We start from the raw sequence: 23,584 nt of genomic DNA, 5'->3' as shown, positions 1-23,584 counted from the left end.
TAATATGAAGTTTATTCATTGGTATCTGTAGCATTTCTCTTTATTAATTATTTTGATAATTTTCAATGAATAAGTTCCACATCATTTTGGTATTCATCTTTTGGTAAAAAATTTAGTACTTATAACATTTATCAAAAAACATACAACACAAAAATAGCATTATCTATAAAAAGGTCAGATCAATATTCTTCTCCAGTTTTAACTTTCAACCCAATTTTGTTATAAATTAAACTCATTAGCTGAGAAGCCACTTAAAATATGTTACATCAGCTTGACATCTAACTCTACTATTGGTGGAATTCAACCTACATGAATTGAAAAGGGATTGGGTGTCAGGTTTCTAAACACCCTTATATAAAATGATAGAGTAGTGTTTAAGCATCTTTACAAGAATGCCGACAGTTTGCTAGGTCTTTATTTTTGTTTGATTGTTCTTTGATGTTTGATATGTAACTACCACATTGCAATGATAGTCTATGCAGTGGCTTTAGATTAATTTGATTAGTATTTTTCTTTGGCAAGTAGGCAAGGGAGTATTAGCAAACAGCAAAAGGGGGAGACCGACAAATAAGGGACTTGAAGAAGCTTGTCTCACTTGATCATAAGCTCACTTATGTTCCTTATATACAATATTTGTATGTTCCTTGTAACCAAATTGTTTCCAAGCAACCAGACTTGGGCCAAAAACATGCTCATCAAAAGAAAAAATTTGGTCGATGAATATACCTTTCACGTTAACAGTGGCACTAGAATTGATAACATATTTGATGAAGTATGAAAATATCACATCACCAAGCTCCGAGGCCCTAGGAGGCCAATCAAGCAGTGACCACACTACTAAGAAAATAGGGCAAAAAAAAGATAAGAGATGTTCCATCGTTTCCTCATCACCATTGCACAGCTGACACCTGAGTGTTGCAGATTGGGACTTTCCATCAAAACTGACCTAGTGGGAAGAATACACCCAACTAGTTTCCATAGCAGAATCTCTCATGAATTTTAGCATTCTACAGAATTTTCCATGTCTTCTCCAGTAACATTATCATGCATGAGTGTATCAATGGCTTCCACAGCCCTCAGATTCTTTTTACCATAATAAATAATCCTGGAAGTTTGATGAATGAAATCTCATCAATTTATCTGATCAAAAATCTATACATCAGCCCCATTGAGATGAATTCGAACTGGATCTAGTACAAGCTGGTGGAAGCAAGTACAGCTCTGATAACAAAAAATGATTTCACTCTTATGTTACATTGGATTCATATTGTTCCTTTAGATCTTCACACAGGTTTAGGTTGGATTTGCTCAAAATCAAAAACCTCAAACATGAGCCGTCTTACATCTGGCTTTCCATAAACAGTGTAGGCGAGCCCATGAAGGGCTTGTTGAACAGCAGTTGTAGCTGGGTTCCTTAGTCTTCGATTGTACTCATATGCATCTTGAACTTGTTCAGAGTAGATGATAAAGCGATGGAGACGCTTGTCCCTCAAATACCTCCCACAGAACTTGTTCATAAGAATACGCCGATGCCTCTCTTGTAGCCACAATCCAGGAGCATCTAAATGCTTCATCAACAACTTCTCAGCCATCACAAGATCCTAGAGAAAGTGAAGACAGACAATTATCAAAATAACTGATTTATTCCACATCATAGAAAGGGAAAGCAAAATTTGGATTGTGCTTTTGAACTAAGGAATAATGCATTTGTCTCTATCAAGAGGCCAGAGAATGATTGCATTGATGCAGTAAATTTGTTACCTGGATCTTTTGCCCAACATATTCTAATCGCTCATAGCAAAAGCGAGGATGCTCAAACTTGTGCTTTGAGGGATGCAGAAAACAAAGCTGTATTTCAAGGAGAAATTAATATACACATCAAGAGATAGGGCCTAGCAAATATTTCATAAATGTCAGATAATTAACAGAATATGCATAATTTATAAGCAGGTATATGAAAATTAAATGAAGTTGTCTTCATAAACGTATATATCAAAAGATACCAAGTAGTACCTCTTATTCATTTACAAATTTTGATAATTGGGAGCTTAAAGTTTCTGGTAGATGGTTGATGAAACGCTACACGGACTGTACCCCAGTGAACTTTACATGTATGATCAAAGCATGGTAGTAATCATAGAAGAACAAAACCAAGGTATGAGAACATCCACCTAGTCAATTTTATCTATATGCATGCTGGCTTACAGCATTTTTTTTTTAAACCTTGATTTCATCTGAATTTCAGTCTACAACAACATGTGAAAACCAATGGGTAATAAAAATATGTGAATCTAAGGAAGAAAAGGAAAGTGAAATGAGAGGCAGCAAAAAGATTACCTGTAGCCCAAGCCCAAGTTCAATGTTCCTGGCCTTAGTAATGTCTGGGATTCTATCTTTCATTGCTAAGGGGTATCCCAATGCTTGCATGACTTGGGGTCTGCTCTCATAATCCCATACATTGCCTCTGAACCGATGCATGCCTGGTGGAACACAAGCCCTGAAGAGCCTTGGGTGTGCAAAAAGAGCATCTTCTGGAGGCTGTGAAGGGGTTAAAAGTGAGATTCCTCCCAACATTGATTAGAGTACAATATTCACTATGCTATTGGAATTCTGCTACCAAATATATCCCAAGAATACTAATACAATCATTTTAAGATATGATCTCCAGAATTAGCCTGCAAAATTACTTTCCTTTTATGAGTCCAAAAACCAGGTCTGCAAACAACAAAATCTATAAACTTTTCCAGTCTGAAATATCTAATTCCAAAATTCAGTTCTGTCAAGCTTGTGTTTGCAGAGTGTCTTCAGAAGATTAGATTCTCGTGTTTACTTTCCAAAGGAGAAATATAAACAAAGAAAAAAATAAACAAAAAATAGAGCTTGCCTTATAGGCTGCAACATCTTGCCAGCTGAGCTTTTTGCCTTCAAATTCAACAGATACATAATCTACATCTTCAAGTTGTCTTCTTAAGTTTGGCTGGCAGTCCTCAGCTTCTGGGTCCATGCCAAACACTTCAAAAAGAACACGATACACTTCTGGCATACCAAAACATAGATAGATTGCCCCAAACAAAGCCCAGAACACAGACCTGTTCACAACATAACAAATTTAGAAGTCAATATGTTCTGCCCATCAATTATGAATTCTTATGCCACAAAGCAAACCCATTAAGTTAAATGATTTAATGGCAGAATAGCAAAATCATCGCTAATGCAGCTATAATCCAGTGCAGGAAGATGAGATATTCCTTGAATATGTCCGTACATGATAATTATAAGACATTTGAGACGTAATACAGGGTATTCATGGTCCTCATAAAGCATCTTACTATCAATAAGTGTATGCTGCTCTGCTTTTTCACATTTTTTTTAATCGTTGAATTTTCACCCTCATTTGGATAGGGTAAGAAGTTATTGTCTTGAACTAATTCCGCTACCATCAAGGATATAGGTCTCACCACATCAAGCTCTTGCTCATTAACAAGCAGTTGCAGGAATATATGGACATTTTGTCTTTCCTATTGCCAAATCAACTCACACAAGGTCGACATGGAGCATTAAGAAAAATTATCTTGATGGTCCATGCTGTCAACAAACAGTCTCAGCAGCTATTTGGTGGAAGCGAAAACAGTGTCAATCAGTTCACAAAGCTTCCTTTAGCCAAATAGAACATTTGGCTCTAAATTCATAGTAGTTAGTATTGATGAGGAAGAGAAGCTTTCATCATCATTGAAAGGAAGTTCAATCATGAATACCTGAATAGCATGAAACATGAAGCCAATGGAAATTGAGTGGCAACAGCAGAATCAGGAAAACTTGGGATTGAAAAACAAGAATGGAAAATGGAACACAAAGCCTTTCGCTAATTGATGCCTAGCATAATCAATTATGGCATTACAAGTTTGAAAGCAAGAATGCACATAATCTCTAGCTAACTATAACTTCTGACTCTAGGTGGAACCATTTACTTGGTGCACGAATGGTTGATTTTCAATTTTCAAAGTCGATGGTTCATTTCAATAAGCACTTCGATATAATATGACTTAAGGGCTCTCCAAAGACATTATTCCTTTCTATAGTAAGAGTACAATAATAGCTCACCATTGCAAAGCAAGAACTTTTAACACAAGGAAGTGCAATCAAGCAATAACTAACAGATGAGTGTTAAAATAATTTTCCACATACTTCTTGCAAGAGACAATCAAGGACCAATCAGATGCACGCCAAGTTCTGAGAAAACTAAAACTTTTGAAATCTAATAAGTCACACATTCAATTATTAACCACATTGTTCAACAGGCAAAGTTTTTGCATTTGAACTGAATTAAAGAACGTCAAGGAACTCACTTGGCGGGCGGCTCACGCTCCTTTCTCTTCAACTTATCCATATCATCATACGGAAATACCAAGTTCTGAAAGCTCGCAGCTTTGATCCAACTGGGCAGGAGCTTCTTCCCAATTAACCCGTACACCCTCTCTCTCAACGGAGCCGGTGACTCCCTCGGATACCTCTGCAAGAAGTACTCCGCAAACGCCATCTCAAGCACGTACTGCCCCAAGAACATCAACCTCGTGTGCCCCGACCGCACGTGCCGCGCCTTGCTCCTCTCGCACACGGGGTGCTGAAACGCCAGGTACAACAACGTGTCGAACTGTTTGGCCGGGTTGTCGTCCCCGAACCGCTCGTCCGAGGGCTCCAAAGGGTAACCCAGAGCCTGCTTGGCCTCGAGCAGGTACTCGTCCATCCAGGTCTTGTCGGCATTGTTGAGGCGGGTGGAGGGCAAGCACGAGCTCAACAAAGGGAACGACTTCAACGACAACTGGGGGCTGTTGAGGAACCTCTGGGCTAGCCTCTTGTCGTCCAATGGAGGCCTCAGAATAAACCTCTTAGGGGGGACCTTCTTCTTCGGAGAAGTGGCTCTTTTGCGTTCCGCTAGCTCCTTCAGGAGCCTCTGTGGGCTGTTCTTGGGGAGTTCTTGTTGTGGGTCTACGGCTACAGCGAAGATACGGAGGTTTCGCCACCTGGGGTTGGCGAATTTGTGGGGTTTTGTGTGGGTTTGGATGGGGAAGGGAGAGAAGGAGGATGAGGAAGAGCAATTGTTGGGCGTGGGAAGGTGTATGAAGGAAGATGAGAGTTCCATTGAGTAGGGGATGAGAGTGCGTATGGTGGGGACCTGAGCATTAAGAAGCTTGAATCTCTTGGTGTGGCATTAGAGGGGTTTCTGTGTGCTTTGAATGCAGAGGGTTTTAGGGGGCTTTGAGAGGGGTGGATAAGGTGGGAGAAATTGGCTCCGATAATACGATAGAGATATTTTGGTGAGAGTACGCGAAAAACGACGCCGTGTAATCGGGCTTTTGGGAGTCAAGCTTTAAACGAGTTCGGACATGTTCGCACCATTATAGCTTTTAAGTCTGTTTGCGTTTAAGAAATATAATTTTTAAGTTAAAAATAATTTTTGGACAAAAATTTTATTTTTAAGTTTTTATCAAAATTAATTTGTGATCATTTTAGGCTTTTTTAACCCTTAAAAGCGTTTTTCATTTTTTTACCAAACAACTATCATTTTTTTTTTTCAAACGAATTTTTTGAATTTTAAAAACACTTTTAAACTTCTAAAATGCAATTCCAAACAAGCTCTTAATCTATTGAGGACAAGGGTGGAAGTATATGGCCTTTCGGGGGCTTCAGCCCCAAGGGCCATTTTTTCCACAAAAATTTTAGAAAATATCGTTAAAATTTTTTGAAAATTAAAATTTAATTATTCAAATTTTTAATTTTGTCCCTCCAAACTTCAAATGCTAATTTTGCCGCCGCCGGAGACCACCATTTATAAAGCAAAAGTCGCTAATATTCTGGTTATACATATATACACTAACACATATATACCAAGTCAAAAAACACATATACACTAACATAATACATAACTAAAATATGTTGGTGAATATATGTAAGCTAACATAATAGCATACGACATGATAGTATTACACGCACATTAAGTATGTAACTTTTATAGTGTTTAGTTTAACAATTTTATAGTATAGAATCCATGTTAATTTGTCCAATAATGAAAAAAAAGAAGAAGAAAGATCTAACTCAAGATTGAACTCGAGCTCGATTTTTGTTGATTTATATTGAGCCCAATCATAAAGATCAATTCAAGCTCGAGCCCGAGTGTTTTTTTTTTTTTTTCCTCCAGATCCAACTTGAACAAACAATTCTTAATTAACTAGAGCCATACTCACATACTAACTTAGTAACTTTCATTTGCCTCTTGGAGCTGCCCCAACTAGGAAGTGTGTATACTCTCACATTATTACCAGGGTTTAACTTTATATTAGGACAATATAATCATGTAATTAGTTAGGCATGCAAAGCTATTATTATTTTTATATAAAAAATAAAAATCAATTTTCTTAAAATCTTTTTGGTCTAATATTTTGTTAAGGTTAAATTACTAAATTAATCCATGTGATTTAGAATTCTAGGTATCAACTTGGTAAACCCTTTTTCTATTGGGTTTTGATTGTCCTATATACCACTGTAACTACTTTAGCAACATTGACTCTTAACATTTTCATTTATTTACTTTTCAAGGCTATGTTTGTTAATCTTCTAAAACAAACATTTTTTTAAAAAAATTTTAAAAAACAAAAACATAATTTTCTCAAAATATTTAATAAACACTCAACTTTTCGAAACACAAAATATCAAACACTTTTCAAAAAGAAAAGAAAAAAAAAAATACACCTTTGAAAAAACTTTTCATACATTCTTATAAGAATAGTACCTTTTAACAAAAATTCCATGCATCCTTATAAATATATTTTGAAAAAACTGGTTTATTTTTATTAGTATAGAGCCTAAAATAAATAAATAGTGAGGGACCGAGGGTGGCCGTGACTAGTGAGACTTGAGAGGCCACCTCAACGAAGGAGAGGGATCGCGTGGAATACGAGCTGCAGCCTACAAGCCTCCAATACATCAGCTGCCAGAAGCAAAGAGATATTAAGAAGGAAAAGATTGGATCAAAATTTTACATTTACAACTTTTTTTCGCATAACTACTGGTAATTATAGTTATCTGGAATTTTTTTTTTTTTTTTTTTTTTTTTTAAATAAGTCAAACTCCTTAGATAAACGCGTATTTATTAAAAACTCCCCTCTTGAACCTAATATGACGGTTATGTCGTTATGAATCATTATTGCTTTAAAAATTGAAGTTAGCAGTTTCCCCCGCGTTTTATCTTTGTTTTGTTAGCTTTCATTGCTGCCAAAAGGTCTTTTAACGTTTATTCGATTAATTGTTGGTTTTGAATAAATGGGTTTTGTTGAATTAACGTTTATAGTTCGCTGTGCGATCGTTTGGTGGGGCTGTTTTGGTATAGGAGCATTTGCTGTAAAGATGGTTTCTTATTTGAAAATTCTTATTTTTGGATTTGATGGAAACAGATAATTTGATGGAAGGCTTGGTGAGTTCACAGGCGGCACCAATCGGTGCTCATTGTAGGCAACATAGCTCTCCGTTCCTTCCTGCATTTCCCCATCGATTTTGAAGAAAATTGAATATCAGTCACATCCGGATAAACAAATCTCCTAAATCATTGAAATCAATAGCTGCTTCAGTTCAACCATTGGAAGCCTCAAAATTGGGACACTTCAACAACACTGCCATCCAAAGGTTATGCTTCAGCAATGCCTTAACATCCGCAATTTTTCAAGTTTGAAAGAAAATGGGTTTAATTTTAAACCTATTGTACTTTTTTATTTAGTTGAGTTGAGTTTTGATTTATGTATAAAGATTGGAGTTGGCTTACTTAGATATCAATTTTAGAGCTTATGATACGAATTATTGAACTCTTCAAATATTCACTGTGTACTTTTTCCATGGTAATTTTTACAACTTTAGAATTTTGTTTATGTTCTTGATGTTTGCTATCTCAAATTTATAGACGTTCTTGAGTTATGGAGAAATGCCAATGCGTGTGCTTTGATGTGGATAGCACGGTGTGCCTGGATGAGGGCATCGATGAACTTGCAGAATTTTGTTGAGCTGGAAAGGCTGTTGCAGAATGGACTTCTAGGTTGGATGTCCCACATTTATTGGAACTACTTCAATTGATTTGGTGTTAGTGTCTATGCCTGATTTGGTTTCTGATTTTGTTAGAGCAATGAGTGGTTCTGTTCCTTTTGAGGAGGCCTTGGCTGCCAGGCTATCTTTGTTCAATCCTTCCTTTTCTCAAGTCCGGGACTTTCTTGAAAAGAAGCCCCCAAGGTATGAGGAATTTTTAATTATCTGGAGCATGTTTTGACTTGTCTTAATAAGGTTGAGCTGGATAGTTTGATAAAAAAAGAAGTATATTCATTGAGTTTTATGTAGCATATGAAGACATAATTCAGCAGTCGTCTATGACTCTATGGAACCATTACCATCTTGTGGATGGAGTGGAATAATATATGCTGTCCTTTGTCCAAAATATATCTGAAATGGATCTTAATTCTAAAAGGCGGGCTAAATTGGATGTTGTCAAGACACCGTGTGCTTGCAGTAGATCTTTTAAAACATGGAGAAGCATCCAATTTTAATTGCGATAGCTGAGCACACTTTTTAATGCATTAATAGATGCATTGTCTTTTTGGAGTAAAGGTTTCTGTGGCCAAATCATGAAAACATTTTACTTTAGATTTTCTACTATATTGTACAAAACGTTTTAGGGATTGTTCTGTCAAATATTTGTGCAAATTGGATTCATTTACTGAATTTGCTCATGGATTGTTCAGGTTTACAAGGGAAACACTGCAGCCTCTTAAACTTTTATATATATTTTCAATTCTTGACATGTATGGCATAGTTTCACTCTACTGCTAGTTAGACTGCGTGGACCAAGCAAAGTTAATGCCATGTTTGCTTCCTTTATGGATTTAGTTGTCAAATCATAATGGAAGAGACTCTTGCAGTCATCCTCTTAATACTTGCAAGTTTTCTTGCAGCCACTATCACAAACATTAACTAAGCTCCCAACCATGTTAAATGACCCTTATGAGGCCACCTTATGCAAGTTTTGTACTAAAGTTGTATAATTATTTTTGAAAAATTTTCCCACCCCTTTCATGTTGTGTGCTGGTAGATGATCGTTGTTATTGTTATTGTTGTTTTTTATCATTAGTATTAGGGAGTTGGCTTTTGCCAAATATGAGACTACTATGAAACATGCAACTTGAAGTGGCAGAGCTTAGGCTTGTCAAAGCAATTACTGTAATGGCTGTCGATGATTTCCAATTTCACAGTATGCTTTTACAATCCTACTGTTAGTATATAACTAATTCAGTCACGCCATCAAACCAAAACAATGAACTGTCTATGTGACGAGGGTATTTGTAAAAGGTTAGAAAATGAAAAAAATGCTGAACACCAATGAAGTTTCATAAACATAATTTCGCTACATGCTATCTGAAACTACAATGATACACAGTGCTATATCAGATGTATTATAATTGTTGTTTTTTGTCTGTTTGTCTTTTTTTATTTTATTATTATTATTATTATATGTTCATGGCAACTTAACTCTAGCAATGACCACTGTTTTGAGTTTAATTTGAACTAAACAATATCTGTCATTTCTATTTTTTGATATACTGGCTTTCTCTTGGCATAGAAGAGTTAGTCAAGAAGCTGAAGGCTAATAATACCACCGTTACCTGATCTCTGGAGGCTTTCGTCAAATGATATGCTGTCAATAATGGAATAGGTATCAGTCCCTTCTTTCTTTCTTTTTCTTGAAAGCATTCTTTGATGAGGCCCAAGGGATAGGTAATGGGTTGGGATCTGTCTAGCAAAGATCATTAGTTCAAATTTTCTCTTTCTTTCCTTTCCTCTCCCTTCAGCCAATTACTCATAAAAAAAGAAAAAAAAAATGCATACATCTACTCATATGTAGTTACTTCATTCAATTGGATAGTGATTGCGTGTAGAAGTAGTCAATCTTAGGAAACTGGAGCATGTGGTGTTCTTACAACATTGTCAAATCACTGTTTCAGTGGACCCTAACATGACACACATGCCCCAACTGAGTCAAGGAACATGCTGATCTCTTTAAGTACAATTGATGATAGCACACTGTACAGAGAAGAATTTATAAGAAACTATCAAAAGAAAGAAGGAAAAATACACGTATTACCTTGAATTACCATAACAATTTGTAATGTCTATCACAAACTTTCAATTGAAATAATGTCTTCCTAAACTACCAAAAGATTACAGTATTATTCCTCTTGTCCCACAAAAAAAAAAAAAAAAAACCAACGACCGTGGGTGGATTGGTGAAGACCCATGGCTGCTGCTGTGGGTCACCAGTTTTTTTTTATTGTATTCTTTTCAAAAATTAAAAATGTGTTTTTATCATTTTTGGCACATAGAGGTACATTGCAATTTTCTGCTAGTTTGAAGGGAACATTATTTTAATTGAAAGTTTTGATGAGACATTGCAAATTATCTGATTGTTTGAAGTGGGCATGTATTGTTTTTCCAAAAAAGAAATATGCTGTTTGTTCATGTGATGCACATATTCCTTGGATGCCTTACACTTCAAGTGCTCACAAGGTTAATGTCATTTTGTGATCTGACATTTCTATAGTGATGGGACTCATAATGTGCAATTTTATGTGGGCTCTAGCATACAGCATCTATTTCTGTTTTAAATTGGAGAATGGTGTAATTTTTAATTAAACAACTTCCTCTGAAGCCTGTAGCGACGATCCTTGGGGTTTCACCTGAAAACATTTTTGCTAATCAACTGCCATTTGGAAGTGATGGAGACTTTATGGGGTTTGACACGAAGGAGCCCACTTCAAGAAGTGGGGGAAAAGCTACTGCAGTCCAACAGATAAGAAAGGTAAATCCCGTAGCTGTTTGTTTATTACTTGTTTGTGTTTATGACGCTAATAAACTTGGTTTTCCAGGCTCATGGGTACAAGGAATTGGTAATGATTGGGGATGGGGCAACTGATCTTGAGGTAAGTCGTCCACACCTAAAATCGTGTATTTGTGGCAACTTTCCATTAGAAATCTGCTGAAGCACCTGATGTTTATGTTCCGTGAGTTGTCACATTTGAGCATGTCTATATACTAACGAGGAAATGCCTTTGATGTTCAGCTTGTTTTGTTTGAAATTGTGTTAAAGAGTTTAAAAAGTACTTTTTAATATATAAGAAGTTGTACAAAGCAAAAAATCTTGTAACACATTTTGAAAAACTAACCATCTAATTTACCATAAATTTTGAACAATTAATCTACAGCGAAGATTCCACATGGGCAAACTTTTGTGGTCATCCTTGGCATCAGCGTTGTTCGGTTTTCGAGACTTTCATCTTCTTCTGTGGCTGAAACTTTGAAGAAATTTCAAGAAGCCAAATGAAAAGAAGCAGACACACGCAGCTCCGAGGTGACAAGTCCCAGAACAGCAATTGTCTGTTGTACAAATATTGCAGTGAAAGTTACCGAACCCTACTTCTGCAAGAATCTTGAAAATATGTATATTGCTTGTGAAAATAATTGCCTTGCTTGTGGTTGTGGGCCTCTGAAATGTAATGGTATGTTGCATTATAACTCTAGTAATAGCTATCTAGGTACTGGATATGCAAATTATTTTCCAATGGGCCTCTTTCCATTGTCCCCCACCCTCACCCCCGCATAGGGAACCATGGTGAAGGGAATCAAAATTTTTGTCAGTGTGGTCACATCTGTTATCCTTTTTAGAACCTTTCAGCTGATGAACGACTTGCCCAACTTTGGATTTGTAATTTGTGTTTAATTGTCGGGTTTAAATTTTGTCGAGTCATGAAAATAAAATTATATGGGTTAATTTTAATTCAACTTATTTAATTATTTTAATTCACAAATTTCATGTTGGATTTTTGAGTCGTGTCAAATATTGTTATCTTTTATGACGCATATCGAATTCGGGTCATGTCGAGATATGAGTATAAGATTATATAGGCTTAACCCTAATCCAATTCTTTTAGCCTCTTTTTTTTTTTTAATTTAAATTTAAATTTTACAGTTGCGTAAACCTCCAAAGTTGCGCGCTTGCTCTAGCTGGATGGCTCTACGCGAATACCCAGTTTTTACACATATCGATGGGTCCATCCAGTTCTTATGGTGAAAGGTTTCCTGTGTGTGGATCGAGAAAATGGTTTAAGAAGCTGTTGGAATCCTCAATGGAAGGACAGACAAGGTAGACAAACGTAAACCGCTGGCCTCGACTAATTATGATCTTCTTCTGATTTATTGGCAGACACTTAGGAAAAGGTTAGTGGCCAGGGTTTGCTTCGACTGCCAAACAAAAACGCAGCTCCAACGTGATCGATATTCGTTGGGGCCAGCATCACTAGACTACATTATTTTGGGGCCAACATATCTTTTTTCTTTCTTTCTTTCTATGCAATGGGAAAAGGGGAAAAAGAGAGAAAGAAAAATTATAAAATAAATAAAAAATAAAGACAATAGAGCTATCTTAAAAACAATTGAAAATTAGTCAAATAAATAATCTAGTCCATCGACTATCGAGTATCATTTTGGTATCTAAACTATATGTTTGATTTTAATTTCATTCCTAAACTATGATTGTTTTATTTAGTCATTTAAATTTCAACGCCGCCTTAAATTTTTAGCTAATTTGTCCAATAGAAAGTCACCTTTTTATTTTTTATTTTTTTTCATTGCTCTATACAAATATTTGTCTTTAATCTTTCTTTCCAACAATCATCTTTTTTCGACTTTTCGCAATTTTACTTGCTCCGTCGGAGAGAAGGAATGAGAGACTGGGAGTAAAGAGAGGATAAAAGGAAAGTAATAAAGTATGAGTAATATATATACACACACCATACTAGTATACTACTATCCTACTATTATCTCTCTATGTTAATGTAACATTATCAATCCACTGGTAGATGAAAGAAAAAAAAAATCATTGGTAAATTGACAATGTCATGTCAATATAATAAAATAATAACGTGATAAATAGCATTACTCGTTTACCCTCAAAATATTTGTATATAGTACATAAGCTAGATCAATCAGTTTCATTGATATAATGAGAGCAAGCCAAGATCGGAACAACATTGAAATGTTTTTTGAACTTTAAGGATTAAGTTAAAATAGGCAAAATGATACAAAGATAGAATCGGAAATATATAAAAATAGTTCAAAACCAAAATGATTGAAGGATGAACCCACTGAAATAATGAGGGCATGAGGTCTTGGGATCATAATATGAATTGATATGTATCGATGAATAAACAGTCCAATGATCCGTCTACATTGAAAGATTGTCCCTTAAATTGTACGATGTGAAGTGACATCCCCAAAAGAGGCCCCTTGATGTGTCCAAGAGCTTTTGTTCTCATTAATCTTGGACATACAATTTATTGCCGCTCTCTCTCTCTCTCACTCTCTCTCCTACTCATCTTTGCATGATTATCAATCAATTCTACATTTGCTACCCTTTCTTCAAAGGTGGGTCAGATTTGCAGTCTCTCCCGAATGCAACATAGCAGAAGAATTTACTCATTTCGCAAAAACACATGTTTCTTTGTAATCCATCCCAATTTGAACAGGATAAGCTCAACCAACTGGCAGTTTCTTCTCTGTCTTCCTCCCTTCCTCCCATCTTTCTCTCTTGGTTTATTAGGCTCGCTGCCTACCCTCCTCGGTGTAGGGTTTGTCGGCCACCGAAAATTGAGTGGCTTTTTGTGAAAGAGAAAGGATAGAAATCATATTTTTATTTCATTTTGTTGATATGAAATTATTATGAATTAACCCCCATAAAAAAAAAAAAAAAAAGAAAAAAAGAAAAAAAAAAGGTTAATTATCAGTTTATAACATTACTTTTTCATAAAATAAAATAAATATAACATAACATGTGAAATATTTGATTGAAATATAAGGTAAAATATAGAAATAAGGTTTGAATTATGAGCTTTGCTCTGAATCTCTAATAATTTATATTAAATTACTATTTATTTAAAGAAATTAAGTTAATAAAAAAATAAGAAATTTATTTATTTAATTAATATTATAAAGAACTCTATATTTCAACCTTTAAAAGAATGCTTGCATTAGTATTTTACCCCATTCTCTATAAGAAAATTCCATGCCCTCCATTTTGGTATGAACCAGTAGATGTTGAAGTTTGAATGACTGATGAGTTCTGGCTTCGTGGTTCATGAGCTGTCGCAATTTCCAAGAGATCATTCTTTTTTTTTTTTTAATGTTCTTACGAATTATGATTATACTGAGCAAATAAAAATTAACAGGAAAAAAAGAAAAGAAAAGGAAGTTCATGATTTTGTCTAAAAATACCAATGATAAATAGATGATAATACGCATGGGCCTTCCACCATCTTTCATATATGATTGATTGACATAAATATCAATCAAGTCACTCTCATATGTTAAAATATTGATGTTGGATAAAACTATGATTGTTCTAACACGGATGGTGTGATAGCAAAAATTGACTTTTACCAAAAATTGAAAAAAAAAAATATGATTATTGGATAAAATAAAACTAGGAATCCTAACAAAATCTAGAGAAAATACGACACTAAAAACCCTACTAAAACGATGACATAAATATTTCTTAAAATGGCAAAAAAAAAACCCTTAAAATCCAGATTTGGAGGAAAAAATAGCATATTTTGAGGTTGAAAAATTGAAAATGATGCTTTCCTGATGACGCTCTTTGCAAATTGGGGTCTAATGTGCAATTATGATACACATACTAATAGTTATAACTGTTCTACTGCATACTACGTAATATTGGCCCAAATACAACTAATCAAGCAAATTCTTACCGGGCAACTCAGCACAACTTCTGCATTAAATATTAATTAAATAATTGAATTTATTATTTATATAGTTTAATTTTTTGGGATAAATAAATATTTATCACGAAATTAGAGAAAATGTTATGAATTCGAACTTATATCTAAAAGACACGTTTCATTTCAATTAAATATATTACATGTAAAGAAAATATAAAAAAATATAAACCTTTTTCTTAATGTCTTGTCCTTAATTTCATTCTTGTGGTTTGACACTTTGGGCACCTTTGTGGTTGAATTGCAAGAAGGAAAAGCTAAGAAAAAAAGAAGAAGATGGGCCTAGGTGGAAATTCCTACCATTAGCCGCCAAAAAACACGCAACCATCTCAGATTCTCATCCCTTCAACATGACTCCCTAAAAGCCCGTGCCACACACTAAAATCTACAACTTCATACTTCTGTTTAGCCACATTCCTGTGAAATGAATGCCCAAATTGCCCTTCACTTCCCTACATTTTGTAGTACATTTCCCTACTTATACCCCGGCATGGTAATCTTCTCTAGCTCAAGCAGGAGGCCAATTTGGGTAATGCACCAAAGGTGATGATTGTTTGTGAGGCTGAAGTGGGATAATTAGAGAGAAAGAGAGCTGCAGCTTTAGCTTCTGTTCTCATGATTATTGCATAATAGTTCAGCTGAGCTTCTTATTGAGAGTTTGAAAAAGGGTCAAAAAGAAACAAAAAAAGTACAGGGGATGACACGCTCGTGGATGTTGCTTCACTACAACCTTTGACAGGAATTGCATCTCAGTCTTTCTCTGCGTTTGCAGGCTTCATCATCCACTTTATGTGGAGAAATGACAATGGCGAAAGGTGCCTCAGTCTCAGCTGCCATGGCGGATCTTGATCAGGAAGATGCTGCACCTAACATGTCTTCAAAGAAGGAGCTCCTTTCCACTGCCCTCAAGAGAACCAGCGAGTGGTTTGCTTCTTTTCTTTTTGTCTTATCTAATGGCCTGACTGGGTTTGTTCTTAAACAGTCAGAAATTATGTCTGTTATCTTTTATGTTTGGTGGACTTTCTTGGAAGAAAAGTTAGGCGGGAGAAAAATTGAAGATGGTATCTTGAAATTTTTACAGGATTTTCTCCCAGGAGATCCCAAGCGATGTTACCATTCATGTTGGAGGAGGTTCCTTTTCCTTGCATAAGGTGCAATCCAAGCCAATCTCAACTCCTGCTTTTCAGTTTCAAGTATCAAATAATCTTATAGAATCAATAACAGTTGGTATAGGAAAAGCATCCTATTATCCAACTTCTATGCCTTTTGCTATTTGTAAGCTTTTGTAAATCCAAGAAACATTGAGAATCTAGCATAGGATTGCAATTCAATCACAATTTGTAGTGAATTTTACTGTTTCTTACTCACCTCAATTGCAGTTTCCGTTAGTCTCAAAGTGTGGATACATAAGAAAACTGGTGTCAGAGTCTAGTGATGCTGATCTTTCTGCCATTGAACTCAATGAAGTCCCGGGCGGAGCAGAAGCATTCGAGCTTGCAGCTAAATTCTGCTATGGAATAAATTTTGAGATAACAGTAGACAACATTGCCATCCTCCGATGCGTGGCAGAGTATCTAGAGATGACCGAGGACTATGCTGTCGGAAACTTGGTCGGAAGAACTGAAGCCTACGTGAACGAAGTGGCACTTAAGAGCCTGGCTGGGGCGGTTTCTGTTTTGCACATGTCAGAAAACCTCCTTCCAACAGCAGAGAGAGTGAAACTGGTGAGCAGATGCATAGATACCATAGCATACATAGCCTGCAAAGATAGCCAGTTTTGTATGTCAAGCAGGGGTGAGAGCGTCCATGAGGGTGCAATTTCTTCTTCAGTGTCTCATCCAAAGTCCATTGTTGATTGGTGGGCCGAGGATTTGACTGTTTTTAGAATTGATATCTTTCAACGAGTTCTTATTGCAATGATGGCAAGAGGGTTTAAACAATATGCTCTTGGTCCAATACTAATGCTCTATGCACAGAAATCTCTACGAGGTTTGGTGAGATCCTACCCTGAAACCGTTCAAATCTTTCACTTTATGTGGTTAATGTGGCTAAGCCTGAATTTTCATTTGTGTTGTAGGAAATATTTGGAAAGGGAAGGAAGAAAATTGAGCCAAGACAAGAGCACGAGAAGAGGGTTGTATTGGAAACAATAGTGAGCCTTTTGCCAAGGGAAAAGAACACATTGTCTGTCAGCTTTCTCTCTATGCTGCTTCGAGCTGCAATATATCTTGAGACAACAGTTGCTTGCCGGCTTGATTTGGAAAAGAGGATGGGCACGCAGTTGGGGCAGGCTGTTTTGGATGATCTCTTGATTCCTTCGTATTCCTTCACTGGGGACACGTTGTTTGACGTGGACACAGTGCAGCGGATCATGATGAATTTCCTCGAATTTGAAATGGAAGGGAGCCGTTTGGGCTACAGTTCAGATGATGTGTATGTTTCTCCTCCACCAAGTGATATGGAACGGGTTGGGAAGCTTATGGAGAATTATCTTGCTGAAATAGCCTCTGATCGTAACTTATCTGTTTCAAGGTTCAATGCTCTTGCTGAACTTATCCCAGAACAATCAAGGGTAACAGAAGATGGGATGTACAGAGCCGTAGATATCTACCTAAAGGTGCACTCTCCCTACTTTCAAATTCCTTTCTTGTTCAGCTTCAAAGTAAATTTAGTGTGTGATTCTTATAGACCTTTTTGCCACATTTGAAGGAAATGAATAAGAAAATCATCAGTAGGGCTGCTCTATCCGTTATTGCTGCTTGGGTTTTCAGAAATATTTAATTAAAATGAGAGAAGAATGACGAAAACAATGTTTGAACTCAAAACTTATGCTCTGATACCATGTTAAATCACTACTTATCTCAAAAACTTAAGCAAAAAAAAAGATGTGAATTTAATTATTTAAATAAAACTTTAACACTCCACCTCGGACCTGACAACCCATAGACTCCAACAAGCCTGCATACCATATCGTGCCTTAACTCTAGTGTAAACTAGAGTAATGCAATGCTTAGTATTGATATCAAGACATTTTGAAATTTTGTTCAAATCCATACAAAATGTCAAAGGTTTGGACAACAGTTTGTGCTCAATGATTTCTGTTCAAATTACAAGAAGCAATTATTGATAAAATTGAAATTTATAGTGGTTGTTAATTGTCCTTGTTGATACAGGCTCATCCTTCTTTAAGTGACATGGAAAGAAAGAAAGTTTGCAGCCTGATGGACTGTCAGAAACTATCTCGGGAGGCTTGTGCACATGCTGCTCAGAACGACCGGCTTCCTGTTCAAACTGTGGTTCAAGTGCTTTATTACGAGCAACAACGCCTAAGAGATGTCATGAGTGGCAGCCTTATGAGTGGAGATTCTTCTGCTCTTTCTTCCAAAGTAAATGTATACTCCACTGATACCCTTCCAATTTCTGATGAGCTCTCCAGCTTACGAAGAGAGAATGAGGACCTTAAAATAGAGCTAGTGAAAATGAAAATGAGGCTCAAAGAAATTGAAAAATCCCCACTTTTATCAGCAGCAAGCAGTCCAATGCGAAGCAGTACTATGCCATCTGCTGATAAGCCTCCTCTGCCCAGAAGATCATTTATGAGCTCTGTGTCCAAAAAACTTGGGCGGCTTTCTCCTTTTTCACGAGTTGATAGTATCACACCTGGCATTAGCAGAGGTAAGACAAAACCCAGCAGGGATCGTCGGCATTCCATATCTTAAAAGACATTAGTTTGTCTTTAAGCTCTTTTAGCAGTCTCTGATGTTTATAGTGTCATTGTTGCTTTGTTCTTAAGGCTTGAGAAGAGGGCTAGCAGCTTCTGCCTGCTTTTTCCCCCTCATTCTATTTCATTTCTGTAAAATCGTTGTAAATTATATGCCACTCGATCTATGTTTCCCTCAAGAAGTATTAGTCTATAATACAAAGTAGATGCATATAAAAAGTGAAGAGTGCTGAGTGTAACATTACTCGAATTGCTGTCTAACTGCCATCTTTTCAGGTCCAGGGCTTCTTGCTATAGATTGGAAATTGATCAGCAGTTACTTTTGAGTGTAGTAGTAAATGTTCAATTACACTATACTCAATTTGCTCATGGCTAAAATGGAGGAAAAGAAAATTCAATATTTTACTGTTATGGGAGGTTGGAACAGTTAGCCCAGGAAAGCATAAACTAATTAAACTAAACACCACAAAGATATCAATACCAAAATAAAAGCAAGCATAAAACAAATCAAAATAGAGATTTTGGTAATAAAATAAAAACTTTTTGAAAAACTCTTCAAAAATAAAACCACTGCAACAACATAATTGTATAAATATGAAAACAGCCCCTATTCCTGAACAAGGGCCCAAATATTTAGCCCCAAATCAGAAGGACCCAATGTTTGAATCCCGGCCACCCCCCAACCCAACCTAAAAGAGGCCTTATGGACACCGGGCCGCAATATCTGATAAGGAAATGGTTATCTTCATATCTCTCATCCGTACTGTTGATTAGTTCACAGATAAAGGACATGGTTATCTGCATATCCTATATAATATAATAGCATTTAGTGGGGTCTGTATTTAAATTATTAAAACCTTTCTGACAAAAAGCTTTTTTGAAAAGTAAGAAAAGCTCGAGGGACAGCCTAGTGTAGTAGTGCACGTCGATGCTGAGGCTAATCATCATAGAACCTAAACTCATGCTTGTTCTGGATATTACTTGCTCTAATTCTTTAAAGATCGTGACTATTTTAAATGGAATCTGGTGTCGATGTGATGGCAGACCAAAAAGTAGTGATGGGTGGACGATATTGAACATTAAAAGAGAGTAGACGATCAGCTAGAGTCACCAACATGTTTGTTTGAGCAAGTTAAAACCACAATATTGTTGAAAGATTCCTCGTACCTGTTTTGATCCAATGGAAATTCTAGTTCAGCAGCAATATAAATAAATCCCACGCAATAGAATCATGATGGTGGTCCATGAATACAGCAATTACAGAGGAAACAGCCTTCCTTGGGTTCAGGTTCCTCGGGTCTTAAGATTGTTTCCAGTATTTATTTAAGTAGCTGCTGTGAAGTGCAGCAACATCATTAGCTGATATAGAATTAAGAATATTGGTCTAGATTCTATTCATTCTGTGGAAAGGCAAAGTGAAAAACACTCAACTGCGCATTAAGATAGTGGAAAATCCTGCAAATCATGAGCAATTGCTAGATATTAGATTAGCCCAATCTCTTTGTTTGAAGCCTCAACACTCACCAGGAAGCTTTAAAGTATGGACAGTTTTTTGTCTATCAACTCAATCAAAGACACTTTTAATGGCTTTGGCAAATATTGATGATGATGTATGGATAGGGACTGATTGAAAAACTTGAATCAAGTCACTCGTAAATTATGATGGATTTTCAACTTTCAAGCCAGGGGAATCGCTTTACACAAGACTCCATCACCCCTTACACTAAAAACTAAGCAGAAAATTCCACACAAACATCAGTCATAGAATTAGTTGATAAGAGTTTAAAATCTCATCATATCGACTTGGAAGATTTTTTTTTTTTTTTTCATGTCATGTTCAAACTCAACACTTGGAAAAACCAAGGAGGCTGGTTTAGCCTCTCCTGTCTTAATTGTTCTTCAACATCAATATTGTTTTTACTTCTGCTATGGCACCCGGATGTCATGTCAGGCACCTTGACAAGCCCCACTTTGTAGCCAGTTAATTCTTCTCTTGTTGTATCTATCCTCTGATGGGTCCAGGAACTAGTCCTATTTATGTGACTAGATCCAGTTGAAGAAGATGAGAAGCTTGGTCCCGAATCTGAGGTTAGTGGAGTCTCAGGTTTCTTCCTTCGGTTGTAATTTGAGGGCCCCAGAGTTAATTCAATCTCACTTTCGTCTATAATCTCTAACACTCCTCCATCACCGTCTGATTCTGCAATATACTCCTCTGCTGGCCTTTCCAGATCAAGTTTCCTTTGTGGCTTGTGTTGTGCATGATGATGATTAGTCTGATTGAAAATGGGGTTGTTCTTCAAATTCCATAGCTCTTGATTCCGTCCATTTGGCCTGCTGCTTTCAATGTTATTCATTAACATCTTCTGGATCCGATATAATCGATGAAGTTCATATACCTGCAAATTAAAACACATGAGGATATATACAATTCAACTCAACTCAACTCAACAAAGCATTAAAAAGAATGTACTTGAGGATACTATATGAATTAGTACCTGCTCCTTGAATGTTTCTTCATGTTTAAGCATGGCCAATCTCATGTGTTCTCTGTCATATGGCTTGAGACGCTTCTCCATTGAAGATTAATATATATAGCTTCTGCTCTGCTGAGTTAGTCTGCTTCTACCCCAAGAATATGCTAGAAAAGTAAGAGTTGAGACACCTTCATTTTTAAGAACTTTCACTCAGATATGCATGATCTTGATCTCATATCACTCTGGCGAAATACTTCCTTACACCTATACCTGTGGATTGAGGAAAAACCGCAGAGTTAAAAAGCTAATATCAATTATAGAATTCTCTATGTACAGAGGGGGTTATAGTGGGCATTATTTAATGGGTTTCAAATAGCAGTGGATATGGACTGATAAGATCTACAGCTTTTCAGTATAATTTGTCCGTTTCTTCTCTTGTTCTTCTTCTATTGAGTCATTTTGGGCCACAACAATAATTTCCCATATGAAATATCTTCCAACATGACAGTATTTCATATCTATCACCACAATAATGGCTGCACATCAAGTACTTAGCCAAGACTTTTTCTTTACTCTTTTTAGCCTTTTAAATCAGTGGTCAGAGAGCTTTCTTTCCTGTTCAAAAAACACGATACTGTGAACGTCATATATGGGCACGTAACGTCGTACATAATTACAGACACTATTAGCTTTGGTTTGGAAACAATATTATAGTACAACAAACAAAACCATTCAACTGTTTTGCTTGTATTTGCCACCGGAGGGGGTACTCTCTTTTGCTTCAATTCAACTGAATTTCATTGAGAATAACACCCTATAGCCTATAGGACTCCAAGGAATTACAATATCAGAACACTGATTTCATCAACGTTTTAGCTATAATTCTTTCTTACATGTTGAACTTGTGTGTTTAGATCGTAGATAGAACTGGGTTCTCGCTTAATTTGCTGTATTAGAAAGTTGTAACATAATAGAAGACAACTAAATAATCTCTGCATAATTTTCATATTTCACTGTAAAAATCTCTGCATAAATTATATATATCACGAAAATATCAAATCATGACTTTAAACCAATTACCATTTGCTGTTCATGGGGGGAAGAGAGAGAGTTGTGAAATATTTACAGACACAAATGCATCATTTTGACTAGAATTGATTTGATAAGAAGGAGGGTAAACAAGTTTTTGTACCCACACTGCAGCTTTTCCTAAGCTCCACAACATTGAATTCATACACACAAAAAGGTTTGCAAAACAGATGAGAGCGACTCTTCTGACCTGTAAGCGTTTCATGAGCTGAGAAGAGCACAACTTCAGAGTAGGAAGAAGAAGCAAAGCAAAGCAAAAAAGGACTCCTCCAGTCTCCAGAGAAAGGCATACAGCTTCAGCAATAGCTTTCTTAGATAGAGAAAGACCTTGCCTTCACATTCCCCATCAGTATATACTGAAAAAAAAATAAAATAAAAAAGAACTGTTGAAGGACTTTAAGATTCTCTCTCCCACACAGAAACCAAAGCTTTGGTTACATTTAATTTGGGAGTTTGAGGCATGCCAAACAAATCCCAGTGCTCCAGCCAATGTGATTCAAGTTTTGTGAAAGAGATGCCTGAGACAGGTCCAGCAATGCAGATAACATTAAATTGAATATAATAACAAAGGCGTACCTACTAATTATATTATTTTTGAGGATCACAAGGCACTGCATTGCATTGCTCAAGACAATCATCGGAGGAACAGCTTAGCCTGCCAAGCTGAATCACATGCACCCAACAATAATATACATTTCAAGTCACAGTTGTCTCCATTATGAGTTGCACATAATATATAACCCCACAATTATTATTATTATACTTGAGTTCCAACTAATTACACCTTATGTAACTCAATAAATTTATATTTAATTCTCATTTTGTTAGATTATAACTATAAGCGATAACATTAATGCATTTAATATGCTTAAAACAATTTTTTTTCTTGATATCTTAAGAAGCATGAGATGCAGGAGAAAATTTAAGGAATAAACATATTGGGTATTTTAGAATATAAAAATATAAGTATTACCCTCTGTAACACAAATGAATATGAAGGAGCTGAGGGTGACATATCTGCCCCGCCGACAAATAGATCAGCACTGTACGATGAGTGGGTACCTATTGCAACAGTCCAAAAGCCAAGAACTGGCCACAGGATCTAAAAATCCAACCGTCCAGATGCATTAAATTTTTTCAATGCAAAGGATAATCATTAAAGAATATCGATCGTGGGTTTTATCTACCTGTACAATGTAAGATGGTGCTAGTGGTTAGGCGCACCTATTGGAAGATCCGGCACAAAATGATATAGGCCTTAATTGGCCACGTGGGCGTGGATTAATCAAATGGACGGATGGTCCAAGCAAGTGGACCCCGGCTCAAAAAAAAAAAATATATATATGTATATATATATACAAAATACAAAATGTACCTTACATAATCTTCCACCCCCATATGTGGTTGGATAAGATTAATCTCCT

At 36.2% G+C, this 23,584-nt stretch overlaps 3 protein-coding genes and 1 long non-coding RNA gene across 6 annotated transcripts; 2 read left to right on the top strand and 2 right to left on the bottom strand.

Moving 5' to 3' along the window:
• Positions 1-695: 695 nt before the first annotated feature.
• On the bottom strand, positions 696-5,283 carry LOC132188191 (ribonuclease III domain-containing protein RNC1, chloroplastic). The gene is made up of 5 exons (XM_059602597.1): positions 4,347-5,283; positions 2,885-3,089; positions 2,338-2,538; positions 1,762-1,848; positions 696-1,601 (listed from the first exon to the last, which is right to left on the bottom strand). Exons 1-5 carry the CDS (start codon positions 5,138-5,140, stop codon positions 1,284-1,286), a joined length of 1,605 nt encoding a protein of 534 aa, XP_059458580.1. The 5' UTR covers positions 5,141-5,283; the 3' UTR covers positions 696-1,283.
• A 1,594-nt stretch (positions 5,284-6,877) lies between these two features.
• Positions 6,878-11,774, top strand: LOC132188306 (uncharacterized). 2 transcript variants are annotated; one of them, XR_009440873.1, is made up of 8 exons: positions 6,878-7,066; positions 7,449-7,677; positions 7,949-8,080; positions 8,164-8,271; positions 9,656-9,745; positions 10,739-10,888; positions 10,956-11,009; positions 11,292-11,774. It is a non-coding gene; the product is annotated as an uncharacterized LOC132188306 (long non-coding RNA). The 2 variants fall into 2 exon arrangements; XR_009440872.1 differs by having other exon boundaries at positions 9,653-9,745.
• Positions 11,775-15,265: 3,491 nt separating this feature from the next.
• Positions 15,266-18,923, top strand: LOC132186903 (BTB/POZ domain-containing protein SR1IP1). Of its 2 annotated transcripts, none has more exons than XM_059601017.1 (6): positions 15,266-15,405; positions 15,649-15,800; positions 15,958-16,027; positions 16,256-16,870; positions 16,954-17,493; positions 18,050-18,923. In XM_059601017.1, the coding sequence occupies exons 1-6, from the start codon at positions 15,301-15,303 to the stop codon at positions 18,593-18,595; spliced, it is 2,028 nt and encodes a 675-aa protein (XP_059457000.1). In that variant the 5' UTR covers positions 15,266-15,300; the 3' UTR covers positions 18,596-18,923. The 2 variants fall into 2 exon arrangements, with proteins under 2 accessions (XP_059457000.1, XP_059457001.1); XM_059601018.1 differs by having other exon boundaries at positions 15,267-15,419.
• Positions 18,924-20,224: 1,301 nt separating this feature from the next.
• LOC132187032 (uncharacterized) lies at positions 20,225-22,625 on the bottom strand. The gene is made up of 3 exons (XM_059601184.1): positions 22,351-22,625; positions 21,093-21,341; positions 20,225-20,993 (listed from the first exon to the last, which is right to left on the bottom strand). The coding sequence occupies exons 2-3, from the start codon at positions 21,171-21,173 to the stop codon at positions 20,424-20,426; spliced, it is 651 nt and encodes a 216-aa protein (XP_059457167.1). The 5' UTR covers positions 21,174-21,341; positions 22,351-22,625; the 3' UTR covers positions 20,225-20,423.
• Between the last annotated feature and the right edge of the window lie 959 nt (positions 22,626-23,584).

The sequence above is a fragment of the Corylus avellana genome, chromosome ca7, assembly GCF_901000735.1.
Source record: "Corylus avellana chromosome ca7, CavTom2PMs-1.0".
In the NCBI taxonomy this organism is placed as follows: domain Eukaryota; kingdom Viridiplantae; phylum Streptophyta; class Magnoliopsida; order Fagales; family Betulaceae; genus Corylus; species Corylus avellana.
The sequence above is the reverse complement of the archived record's forward strand: the minus strand, read 5'-3'. Positions and strand labels throughout refer to the sequence as shown.

Excerpts from the sequence above, each read along its gene's own strand:
- LOC132188191 (XM_059602597.1), bottom strand. The coding sequence starts at position 5,140 with ATGGAACTCTCATCTTCCTTCATACACCTTCCCACGCCCAACAATTGC. Across the intron at positions 2,539-2,884 it reads AAGATGTTGCAGCCTATAAG|CCTCCAGAAGATGCTCTTTT; the intron begins GCAAGCTCTATT and ends ACCCCTTCACAG. Across the intron at positions 1,602-1,761 it reads ATGTTGGGCAAAAGATCCAG|GATCTTGTGATGGCTGAGAA; the intron begins GTAACAAATTTA and ends CACTTTCTCTAG.
- LOC132186903 (XM_059601017.1), top strand. The coding sequence starts at position 15,301 with ATGAATGCCCAAATTGCCCTTCACTTCCCTACATTTTGTAGTACATTT. Across the intron at positions 15,406-15,648 it reads CAAGCAGGAGGCCAATTTGG|GCTTCATCATCCACTTTATG; the intron begins GTAATGCACCAA and ends CTGCGTTTGCAG. Across the intron at positions 16,028-16,255 it reads GTTCCTTTTCCTTGCATAAG|TTTCCGTTAGTCTCAAAGTG; the intron begins GTGCAATCCAAG and ends CCTCAATTGCAG.
- LOC132187032 (XM_059601184.1), bottom strand. The coding sequence starts at position 21,173 with ATGGAGAAGCGTCTCAAGCCATATGACAGAGAACACATGAGATTGGCC. Across the intron at positions 20,994-21,092 it reads AAGAAACATTCAAGGAGCAG|GTATATGAACTTCATCGATT; the intron begins GTACTAATTCAT and ends TTTAATTTGCAG.